Source organism: Rattus norvegicus, chromosome 13 (genome assembly GCF_036323735.1).
Source record: "Rattus norvegicus strain BN/NHsdMcwi chromosome 13, GRCr8, whole genome shotgun sequence".
Classification (NCBI taxonomy): Eukaryota; Metazoa; Chordata; class Mammalia; order Rodentia; family Muridae; genus Rattus; species Rattus norvegicus.
The window spans coordinates 53,969,403-53,982,387 of record NC_086031.1 but is presented as its reverse complement, the minus strand read 5'-3'; the positions used below and the strand labels follow the sequence as shown (position 1 = coordinate 53,982,387).

At 37.8% G+C, this 12,985-nt stretch overlaps 1 protein-coding gene and 1 pseudogene across 1 annotated transcript in view; one reads left to right on the top strand and one right to left on the bottom strand.

The window, feature by feature from the left end:
• Window positions 1-9,087, top strand: part of Cfhr4 (complement factor H-related 4) — a 68,879-nt gene extending 59,792 nt beyond the window's left edge. Inside the window, exon 12 of the mRNA NM_001134792.1 lies at window positions 8,322-9,087. Within this exon, the coding sequence (NP_001128264.1) occupies window positions 8,322-8,521 (200 nt within the window). The 3' untranslated portion in view covers window positions 8,522-9,087. The remainder of the gene's footprint in view (window positions 1-8,321) is intronic.
• Window positions 5,150-6,240, bottom strand: LOC108352543 (POU domain, class 5, transcription factor 1 pseudogene; annotated as a pseudogene).
• Window positions 9,088-12,985: the final 3,898 nt, after the last annotated feature.

Below are 12,985 nucleotides of genomic sequence, written 5' to 3'. Positions count from 1 at the left end.
GCCTGCAGAAAGAAACTAGAAAGAGCATACACTAGCAGTTTGACAGCACACCTCAAAGCTGTAGAACAATAAGAAGTAAATACACCCAAGAGGAGTAGATTGCAGGAAATAATCAAACTCAGTGCTGAAGTCAACCATGTAGGAACAAAAAGAACTATACAAAGAATCAACACAACCAAGAGCTCGTTCTTTGAGAAAATCAACAAGATAGATAAACTCTTAACCAGACTAACCAGAGGGCACAGAGGGAGTGTCCAATCTAACAAAATCAGAAATGAAAAGGCAAACATAGCAGAATCTGGGGAAATTAAAAATATCATCAGATCCTTCTACAAAAGCCTATATTCAACACATGTGAAATAATCTGGATGTAATGTACAATTTTCTAGACAGAAACCAGGTACCAAAGTTAAATCATGACCCCATAAACCATCTAACCAGTCCCAAAACTCCTAAAGAAATAGAAGCAGTTATTAAAAGTCTCCGAACCAAAAAAAAAAAAAAAATCCCAGGACCAGATGGGTTTAGTGCAGAATTCTATCAGACCTTCATAGAAGATCTATTATCAATGTTCTCCAAACAATTCTACAGACAAGAAACAGAAGGAACCCACCGAATTCCTTCTATAAAGTCACAATTACACTTATACCTAAACCACACTAAGACCCCAAAAAGAAAGAGAACTTCAGTTCTCTTTTAAAATACTCAATTTTATTGAGTATTTTTCTGTCAATATCTATTTTCCCTCATGGATATTGACAGAAGAATACCCAATAAAATTCTTACAAACTGAATCCAAGAACACACCAGAAGGATCATCCATCATGATCAATAGGCTTCATCCCAGGGATGCAGGAATGGTTCAATATATGAAAAATCATCATCATAAACAAATATAAAAACAAATTCAAAGGAAAAAACACAACACGCAATCATCTCATTAGATGCTGAGAGACCATTTAACAAAATTCAGCACCCCTTCATGTTAAAAATCTTGGAAAGATCAAGGATTCAAGATGCATAACCTAAACATAGTAAAAGCAACATACAGCAAACCAGTAGTCAACATCAAACTAAATGGAGAGAAACTAGAAGAAAAAAATGAATGAGATCTCAGAAGATGGAAAGATCTCCCATGCTCATGGATTGACAGTAGTAATATTGTAAAAATGGCCATTTTTCCAAAAGCAATGCAATCCCCATCAAAATTCCAACTCATAGAGTTAGAAAAAACAATTTGCAAATACTTTTGGGATAACAAAAGACCCAGGATAGCAAAAACTATTCACAACAATAAAAGAATTGCTGGGAGAATCTCCTCCCCTGATCTCAAGCAGTACTACAGAGCAATAGTGGAAAAAACTGTATGGTATTGGTACAGTGACAGGCAGATAGAGCAGTGGAATAGAATTGACGACCCAGAAATGAAACCAGAAACCTATGGTCACTTGATCTTTGACAAAGGAGCTAAAACCATCTATTGTAAAAAAGATAACCTTTTCAACAATCGGTGCTGGTTCAACTGGATCACATCATGTAGAAGAATGCAAATTGATCCATTCTTAGTGCCTTATGCAAAACTCAAGTCCAAGTGGATCAAAGAGCTCCCCATAAAAGTGGGTACATTCAAACTAATAGAAGAAAAAATGGTGAAGACCCTCAAACACATGGGTACTGAGGAAATTTTCCTGAAGAAAACACCAATATCTTATGCTCTAAGATCAAGAATCGACAAATGAGACCTCACAAAATTGCAAAGCTTTGGTAAGGCAAAGGACACTGTCATTAGGACAAAACGGCAAACAATAGATTGAGAAAAGATCTTTATCTTTCCTACATCAGATAGAGGGCTAATACACAATACATACAAAGGACTGAAATGGTTAGACCCCAGAGAATCAAATAACCCCATAAAAATGTGGTACAGACCTAGACAAAAAAATTGTTACCTGAGGAATATTGAATGGCTAAGAAGTACCTAAAGAAATGTCCAATATCCTTAGTTATCAGGGGAATGCAAATCAAAAGAACTCTGAGATTCCCTTTCATACCTTTCAGAATGGCTAAGATTAAAAAAAAAGGAACACTCCTCCATTATTGGTTGGATTGCAAACTGGTACAACAACTCTGGAAATCAGTTTTTATGTTCCTCAGAAAATTGGACATAGTGCTACCTGAGTATCCAGGTCTACCACTCCTGGGTACATACCGAAAATATGCTCCAACACATAACAAGGACATATTCTCCACTGTGTTCATAGCAACCTAATTTGTAATAGCCAGAAGCTGGGAAGAATCTAGATATCCTTCAACAGAAGAAAAGATACAGAAAATGTGGTCCATCTACACAATGGAGTTCCATTCTGCTACTAAAAAAATGTCTTCACAAAACTCATAAGCAATAGATGGAACTAGAAAATATTACCCTGACTGAGGTAACCCAGTCACAGAAAAACACACTTGTTATGCATTCACTTCTAAGCAGATATTAAGTCAAAACCTTGGATTACTCAAGATAAAATCCACAGACTACATGAAACTTAAGAAGAAAGACAACTAAAGTGTGGATGCTTCAGTCCTTCTTAAAAGGGGGAACAAAAGTATTCATAAGAGGAGATATGGAGACACAATTTGGAGCAGAAACTGAAGACTGGCCAACCTGGGGATCCAGCACACACACACACACACACACACACACACACACACACACACACACACACACACACATAGCCACCAAACCCAGACAATATTGATGATGCCAAGACATGCATGCTGACAGGAGCCTGATATCGTGTCTCCTGAGAGGCTCAACTAGAGCATGACTAATACAGAGGCTAATGATAGCAGCAAACTATTGAACTGAGAACATGGTCCCCATTGGAAGAGTTAGAGAAAGGGTTAAAGACGCTGAAAGGGTTGCAACTCCATAAGAACAACAATACCAACCAGCCACAGCTCGCAGGAACTAATCCATTACCCAAAGACTACACATGTACAGACCCATGGGTCCAGGTGTATATGTAGCAGAGGATGGCCTTGTTGGGCACCAATCGGAGGAGAAGTCCTTGGTCCTGCCAGTGCTCGATCCCCAGTGTAAGTGAATGTCAGGCCAGGGAGGTGGGAAGGTGAGGTGGTTGGGTGGTAGAACACCCTCATAGATGAAGGGGGAGGGAGCTTTGAATAGGGTGTTTATGGACAAGAACTCTGGAAAGGGGATAACATTTTAAATGTAATTAAGACAATATACAAGGGGTTGGGGATTTAGCTCAGTGGTAGAGCTCTTGCCTAGCAAGCGCAAGGCCCTGGGTTTGGTCCCCAGCTCCGAAAAAAAAAAAGAAAAGACAATATACAATAATAAAATGGATAAAAAGAAAGAACTTTTTATAGACAATAAAAAGAAAAAAGTTTCTCAAAAAATAAATAAATATAAAATGTTATTTCTATCTTAGTGAGGTTTCATATAGTCTGTTACTTGATGAAAAAACATGGACATTTTAATATAAATTTTAATTCTTCCCAGTTATTAATATACAAGAATTCTTCATTTTTGTCTTTTCAAATTCCTTCAGTGGTAATCTCATTGCCATGGTTGATGTCTTTAATTTGTGTTGTTAAAGTCATTAGTATTTTATTTCTTTTGAAGTTACTGTTAATGAGATTTCTTCTTCTGTTAATTATCAAAAAACAGAACTGCACTAAAGAAAAGAGATTTTTGTATACTGGTCATTCATATTGGCAATCTGTTTTGTTTTCACTTCTTATACTTTAGTGACACTTAAGGATTTACCACGTATAAAAATATGACTGATTTGGCATAAATATGACTGATTCAATAATTGTCATACTTTATGTTTTCATTGCTATAAATCAAATTCTGATATTGCAGTAAAAAGATAGGATTGCTGATTACACAGTCAATATTTTCTGTCATTTTACATCCAAAATGAATACGGTGCTAGGTATATCATATGTTATATCTTATACATTATGGCACTTGATTATTCTTCTCTACTATCTTTTTTATACCAAAAATATTTTATTCTGACTATACATAGTTCTATCAGATATGCTTACTATATCTATCAAAACGATCATTTTGCTTAACATTTATTCCATTGATGTAATGCAATATATCATTCAAATATATGGATTGAACTCTCCTTACCTTTCTGGGAGGTAACGAAGTTGATTTTGTTGGATCATATTTAAGAACTCCATGAAAACATTTTTAATAATTTAAATAAACTTTATTATAAGAAGCTTGCAAATAAGTTGTCTATTCCATTCATTTGTTGATTGGTGGACTTGGTTATTTGGATTTGAAGTTTCTAGATCTCTGTAAATTCTAGGTATCAACCCCTTGTCTGGAGTGTAGATGGCAAGGATTTCTTCCATCTATAGACTGGGTTTGCTCTGCTGAATGTTTCCTCTGCTGTATAGAAACCGTATTTTCTAGTAGTTGCATCTAATGGTACTTGGTCTTAGTTTCTGTACTGTTGGTGTTATATCCAAACACTTCTTGCCTACCATGTGTCTTGAAGTGGGTTCCTTATATTTTCTTCTGACATTTTCAATGTTAAAGGCATGTTAAGTTTTCAGATCCATGCTCAATGGAATTTTGAACAAGGTGAAAGTATCTAATTTTATCCTTCTGTGGGTAGAAATTTAGGTTTTTTTTCAGTACCACATGTAACTGACCTCTTTTCCAGTGCTTGTTTTTGCCTTATTTCTCAAAAATTGGTAAGCATAGTGGTTCTCTACTCATGTCCATTAATTTACCTGGGTATAGTTTTGCCAACACTAGGCTGCTTTTATTACTATAGCTATGAATTATAAATTGAGTTCTGATAGTGTGGTCATTCCAGCAGGGTTCTTACTTGGTTTTCTTTCTTTCTCTCTCTCTCTCTCTCTCTCTCTCTCTCTCTCTCTCTCTCTCTCTCTCTCTCTCTCTCTCTCTCTCTCTCTCTCTCTCTCTCTCTTTCTTCTTTTTACTGTGTATCCCAGTCTTTATTTAAGAACTTAAGAACTTCGGACGGGTTCCTGATCAACAGCGTCACTGAACTTCATCTCCCCTCTTCCCCCTCAACCACCCCTGTTTGTGCTTTCAATTCCTCCCCAGTAAAAGAATCTAGCCCCAAAGCTCCAGGTTCTCTTTGTCTACCTCCCTTCCTTGCCTTGGCTCACCTCATCCCCAGGGAGGGCTGGTGCCTCAGTTTGAATGCATGGGAGAGCCCAGAGCAGTGACAGGAACAGAGGGAAAGGCCTCGCCCTCAGGAAAAGAGACCGAGTAGAGTGTGGTGAAATGGGGGCTCCCATAGCCTGGGGCACCAAAGTGGGGGCCTGGGGGAAGAGGAAAGGACACAGCCCTGCCTGGGAAAGGTTTCCCCGCGGCCTCATATTCTTCTGGTTGTGAATATTCAATGCTTGATCTTTTCCCCTTCTGGCGCCGGTTACAGAACCACACTCGAACCACATCCCTCTCCAGCCCAAGCAGCTTGGCAATGGTAGTGATCTGCTGCAGGGAGGGCTTCCGGCACTGCAGAAACTTGTTCTCCAGATTTCCACCTCACAAGGTTCTCAATGCTAGTCTGCTTTCTCTTCCGGGCCTGCACCAGGGTCTCCGATCTGCATCTCTCCTGAAGGTTCTCTTTGTTGTTCGCTTCCTCCACCCACTTCTCCAGCAGGGGCCGCAGCTTACACATGTTCTTAAGGCTGAGCTGCAGGGCCTAGAAGCGGCAGATGGTTGTCTGGCTGAACACCTTTCCGAAGAGAATGCCCAGGGTGAGCCCCACGTCGGCCTGGGTGTACTCCAACGTGATCCTCTTCTGTCGCAGCAGCTTGGCAAACTGCTCTAGCTCCTTCTGCAGGGCTTTCATGTCCTGGGACTCCTCGGGACTTGGTTCCACCTTCTCCAACTTCAGAGCACTGGGGCGGGCAGTACAGGGCCCAGAGGTGGCTCCCTCCGAGTTGCTCTCCACTCGTGCTCCTGCCTGGCCCTCGGGCTGCAAAATCTCCACGCCAACTTGGGGGACTAGGCCCAGTCCAACCTGAGGTCCACAGTATGCCATCCCTCCACAGAACTCGTATGCCGGGGGACATGGGGAGATCCCCAACACCTCTGAGCCTGGTCCGATTCCAGGCCCACTTGGGGTCCACCCAGCCCGGCTCCAGCCCTGCTGACCCATCACACCCACCAGGTTGGGGTGAGAAGGTGAAGTCTGAAGCCAGGTGTCAAGCCATGGGGAAGGTGGGCTCCTGGAGCTGGGGGCCTAGTGGAAGGACGACTCACCTAGGGACTAGGGTTCTTACTTCTTAACATTGCTTGCTGCTCCTTAGGTTTTTCTTGTGCTTGTTTATACTTCCTAGTATTATTTTTATAAACCTATGTAGTAAAATACAACAATATTTTGATACGTTTTTTGTCAAAGCTGTAAATGAATTTTCACAGTATTTTAATTTTCAGAACATTAATTTTGAAAAGTTGAAATTGATATTTATTGAAATTTTATGTACCTGCATTAGCTTCTCTAGATTTAATTTATATACCTTCTTTTCTAATAGGAGTTATATATTCTTGATGTTGGAAGTTGGTAGCTATGTTTTATTTTTGAATGTTGCTCCCTTTAGAGCATAGATAGTTAGGCTGCTTTGTGAGAAATGCATTCATTCTGTATTCCTTTTGTTTTTTTTTATATTTTGGCCTTTGGTTGACTGGTTATCCCCTATCTGTCTCATATATATTGTATTATATACATTTGTCCCTTAAGTTTATGAATGTTAATACAAATAACATGCAAATTTAAAAAAATAACATATCAAACTTAAGCAAACTCAAAGTCAGGACTTCTACATGGACTTCTAAACAGGTAGAATTGCCATTGGGAACAATCAAGACTTTTCTGCTATTGATATTTTCAAACCTATTTTTATTTAATTTGTACAACTGTTAATTTCTAATTTTTATAATTAAATCTGTTTCAAACTGTATATTCCCTACAAGTTTTATTTATTCACATTATACATTGTCTTCCTTACTTCCTTTAATTATTTTTCTGTGTTCTCTTGGAAATCACTGAGATTTCAGAATGATTCTTTTAAACCCTTCATTTAACATTTTATCTACGTCAGTATATTGAGAGTTTGTTGCTGAAAATGTATTGGATCTAGGGTAGAGTCTTGTTGCCTTCCAATTTTTAAATATTTCTTGTGCCTTTTTGAACATGTGGTGGATCAGTTTTTCTAAACTATATTTATGGAAATTTTTTAGAGGGAAGCTCTTTTCCCGAGATGTATCTTAGGCTGCAATTGAGGTGTTATTTCCAGGTAGCACTACTGGCTTTTTTGTCTGTAATTAACACCTTCGGGCACAATGTAAACCACTGTTTCTGTGAATCCTGCTGAGACTGAGGCAGAGACAGCACAGAGTGCAAGGTACTCACACTGTTAAGACTGAGTGTTGTAGCTCAAAAGTGGTATTGCAGATTTTCTCAGAAACAGTTAATGGCAGCTTGGGTTACTGTTCCCGGAACCATCAGTAGAGAGAGGTCAGTAACCCTTTTCCTGTAACCAGACAGTGGCAGAAGACCAGATGCTGCAATGGGAGATGTGGTTATGGGACTCTGTAGCACTTAGTCCTGGCCTTTACTGTAGTGCATGCTTAGTTCTGCTGTAGGCCAGGGTGGCAATAGTGAAAAAATTTATAGGGATAGCATGAGCAAAGATGGTCTACCCTCTTGTTTTTCCACCAATGTAAGTTCAAAGGCCAGGTTAGTGGTTTGTGAAGCTGCTTTTAACCAGGCTTGCTACATGTCCAGAATGACAATTTGATAGATTGGTGTGAAAACTATCAAAGAAAATTCATGAAACTATTCATTCTTAGTAGCTAATAGTTTAAGAGTGAATATTATGAAAGTAATTATTGTTTAGGCTTTTGATGGCAGTATTTTTAAAAATACTTATAACACTGAACATTAGATCTCAATATTATACATATGCCAAGGTTCAAATTCTGTACCTTGGCTCAGTATCTAAATCAATGTGAACCATGGATAACCTGAAATATAATTTTTTATTTAAGGATGTTAGTAATTTTTGATAGAAATTTTTGTTAATTACTAATCTTTGTTAGTAATTTTTGATAGAAAATTTTCATTATTATATTAAACATATTATTTGGATGCCATTTGCTACTCAAAATTTACTAACTTTATGTGTCTATTTATATATGATTTTAAAATTGTTTCAGAAATAATGCTTGAAAGCTAATTTTTCTGTAGGGTTATATATCACTTAATGAGCACTTGTGGAAATTTTTCTTTCAGATGCATGTGTATTAACAGAAGAAATTATGAGAAGACAGAACATAATTCCCAAGAGGACAAAGAATAAAAAGATTTATATCCAGTCAGGGGATTATGTTGAATTTGTGTGTCTAACTGCATATCAAAAGGCACAAGGATCACCTGAGTTTCGTACACAGTGCATTGATGGTCACATCAATTATCCCACCTGCTCAAAATAAGTTACAACTCTTAGTAGACTTCATAAATGATCATTTGTTTTGAAAGGTGTGTAAACTATTGCTAACACAGTTTCAAATTACATTTGGAATATTAACATATTTCTTCCATAAGTGCAAAGTTCTGTTGACGAATGGTGATTAATTTGGACATGAGAGACAGCTGCCACAAATGCAAAAGCAGAGCATTGGAAACTCCTGATCCAAAAGGGATTTGTCTAGCCTCAAATCAATGACAGAATTAGATGCAACTGCTTTAGTGTCTGTTTCTATCCAGCACTTTCTTAAGTTGCTCCAATCATGATGCTACCTTTGTATCTCAATCTCTGATTCACAGTGAATGGAAGATGTATTGTCTCAGTCTTCAAATTAGTATTAGTTCACAAACATGTAACAACTGAATTGACAGATTTAACACTATAAATGAATACACGTAAGTGTTACATAATTCTTTTGTAGTGATAATAAATCTAAAAAGTATTTGTACATAAATTTCTAAAATAATGATATGGCCCATGGAAACTTTCAGATGGTTATAGAATTAAATTAAAATACAACTGGGTATACGATTCCATCTCTGTCATATTTTGGACATTCAAAGTTATAAGTATTCTGTATAACTTATTTTTTCAATAGTTAAAAGAATATATTCTTTTTTTTTTACTTTTTCTTCTTTTTTTATTGAATTGAGTATTTGTTATTTACATTTCAAATGTTATTCCCTTTCCCAATTTCCTATCCCATCAGCCCCATAATCCCTCCCCCTCCCCTTCTATATGGGTGTCCCCATCACCATCCAACCCCCATTACAGTCCCCCCAAGAATCCCCTTCCACTAGTGCCCCAACAAGGCTATTCACTGCTACCTTTGCGGTTCAAGTCCAGGGTGAGTCCATGTAGTCTTTGGGTAGTGGTTTAGTCCCTGGAAGCACTGGTTGGTTGGCATTGTTGTTCTTATGGGGTCACAACCACCTTCAAGTCTTTCAGTCCTTTCTGTAATTCCTCCAACAGGTGTCCTGTCCTTAGTTCAGTGGTGTGCTGCTGTCATTCACCTCTGTATTTGACATGTTCTGGCTGTGTCTCTCAGGAGAGATCTATATCCAGTTCCTGTCAGCATGCACTTCTTAGCTTCATCCATTTTATCTAGTTTTGGTGGCTGTATATGTATGGGCTACATGTAGGGTAGGTTCTGAAGGGCCATTCCTTCAATCTCCACTCTAAACTTTGCCTCCCTATCTCCTATTATGGATATTTTTGTTCCCCTTTTAAAGAAGAAGTGAAGCATTCACATTTTAGTCATCTTTCTTGAGTTTCATGTGGTCTGTGCATCTTGGATAATTGAAGCATTTGGGCTTATTTCCACTTATCAACTATGTGTGTTATTCCATGACTGGGTTACCTCACTCAGGATGATATTTTCTAGTTCCATCCATTTGCCTATGAATTTCAGGAAGTCATGGTTTTTGATAGCTGAGTAGTACTCCATTGTGTAGATGTACCACATTTTCTGTATCCATTCCTCTGTTGAACGGCATCTGGGATCTTTCCAGCTTCTGGCTATTATAAATAAGGCTGCTATAAACATAGTGGAGCAGGTGTATTTGCTGTATGTTGGAGCATCTTTTGGGTACATGCCCAAGAGAGGTATAGCTGGGTCCTCAGGTAGTGCAATGTCCAATTTTCTGAGGAACCTCCAGACTGATTTCCAGAGTGGTTGTACCAGTCTGCAATCCCACCAACAATGGAGGAGTGTCGCTCTTTCTCCACATCCTCCCCAAAACCTGTTGTCACCTGAGTTTTTGATCTTAGCCATTCTGACTGTTGTGAGGTTGAGTCTCAGGATTGTTTTGATTTTCATTTCCCTGATGACTGAGGATGTTGAACATTTCCTTTGGTGCTTCTCAACCATTTGATATTCCTCAGTTGTGGATATTTTGTTTAGCTTTGTACCCCAATTTTATAGGGTTATTTGACTCTCTGGAGTCTAACTTAATGAGGTCTTTGTATATTTTGTATATTAGTCCTTATCAGTTATAGGATTAGTAAAGATCTTTTCCCAATCTATTAGTTGTTATTTTGTCCTCATGGCAGTGTCCTTTGTCTTTCAGAAGCTTTGCAGCTTTATGATATCTCATTTGTCAATTCTTGATCTTAGAGCATAAGCCATTTATGTTCTGTTTAGGAAATTTTCCCCAGTGCACATGTGTTCAAGATTCTTGCCCACTTTTTCTTCTATTAGTTTGAGTGTATCTGGTTTGATATGGAGGTCCTTGATCCACTTGGATTAAGCATATGCAGGGCAAAAAGAATGGATCAATTTGCATTCTTCTACATGTTGACCTTCAGTTGAACCAGCACCATTTGTTGAAAATGCTATCTTTTTTCCATTAGACGGGTTTGGCTTCTTTATCAAAAATCAAGTGCCCATAGGTGTGTGGGTTCATTTCTGGGTCTTCAATTCTGTTGCATTGGTCTATCTGTCTGTCTCTGTACCAATACCAGGCAGTTTTTTTTAACTATAGCTCTGTAATACTACTTGAGGTCAGGGATTGTGATCCCCAGAAATCCTTTTATTGTTGAGGATAGTTTTAGCTATCCTTGGTTTCTGTTATTTCAGATGAATTTGCAAATTGCTCTTTCTAACACTTTGAAGAATTGAGTTGGAATTTTGATGGGCATTGCATTGAATTTGTAAATTGCTTTTGGTAAAAGCCCATTTTTACTATATTAATCCTGACAATCCATGAGCATAGGAGATCTTTCCATCTTCTGAGATCTTCTTCAATTTCTTTCTTCAGAGACTTGAAGTTCTGGTCATACAGGTATTTCACTTGCTTGGTTAAAGTCACACCAAGGTATTTTATATTATTTGGAACTGTTATGAAGGGTGTTGTTTCCCTAATTTCTTTCTCAGCCTGTTTATCTTTTCTGTAGAGGAAGGCTACTGATTTGTTTGAGTTAATTTTATAACCAGCCACTTTGCTGAAGGTGTTTGTCAGGCTTAGTAGTTCTCTGGTGGAACTTTTGGACTCACTTAAGTATACTATCATATCATATGCAAATAGTGATATTTTGACTTCTTCCTTTCCAATGTGTATCCCTTTGACCTCCTTTTGTTGTCTGATTGTTCTGGCTAGGACTTTGAGAACTATATTGAATAAGTAGAGAAACAGTGGGCAGCCTTGTCTAGTCCCTGATTTTAGTGGGATTGCTTCAAGTTTCTCTCCATTTAGTTTAATGTTAGCTACTGGTTTGCTGTATATGACTTTTACTATGTTTAGATATTCCTGTTCTTTCCAGGACTTTTATCATGAAGGGGTGTTGAATTTTGTCAAATGCTTCCTTAGCATTTAATGAAATGATCATGTGGTTCTTAGCTTTGAGTTTGTTTACATAGTGGATTAAGTTGATGTTTTTCCATATATTGAACCATCCCTGCATACCTGGGGTGAAATCTACTTCATCATCATGGATGATCATTTTGATGTGTTCTTGGATTCGGTTTGCAAGAATTTTATTCAGAATTTTTGCGTCAATATTCATAAATGAATTTGGTCTGAAATTCTTTCTTTGTTGGGTCTTTGTGTGATTTAGGTATAAGAGTAATTGTGGCTTCTTAGAAGGAATTTGATAGAGCTCCATCTGTTTCAATTTTGTGGCATAATTTGGACAGTATTAGTATGAGGTCTTCTATGAAGGTCTGATATAATTCTGCACTAAACCCATCTCGTCCTGGGCTTTTTCTTTTGGGAGAGTTTTAATGACTGCTTCTATTTCTATAGGAGTTATGGGGTTGTTTAAATTGTTTATTGGTTCATGATTTAACTTTGATACCTGGCATTTGTCTAGAAAATTGTCCATTTTCTCCAGAATTTTGAGTTTTGTTGAATGTAGGGTTTTGTAGTAGGATCTGATGATTTTTTGAATTTTCTCTGATTCTGTAGTTATGACTCCCTTTTCATTTCTGATTTTGTTAATATGTACACACTCTCTGTGTCCTCTTGTTATTCTGGTTCAGGGTTTATCTCTCTTGTTTATTTTCTCAAAGAATCAGCTTTTGGTTCTGTTGATTCTTTGTATAGTCTTTTTTGTTTCTACTTGCTTCATTTCAGCTCTGAGTTTGATTTTTTCCTGCCTTCTACTCCTCCTGGGTGTATTTGCTTCTTTTTGTTCTAGAGCTTTTAGGTGTACTGTCAAGCTGCTGACATATGCTCTCTCCTGTTTCTTTCTGCAGGCACTCAGATTTGTGAGTTTTCCTCTTAGCACAGCTTTCATCGTGTCCCATAAGTTTGGGTATGTTGTACCTTCATTTTCACTAATTTATAAGAAGTCTTTAGTTTCTTTCTTTATTTCTTCCTTGACCAGGTTATCATTGAGTAGAGCATTGTTCAACTTCCATGTATATATGTGTGTTCTTTCCTTATTGTTATTGAAGACCAGCCTTAGCCCATGGTGGTCTGATAGGATG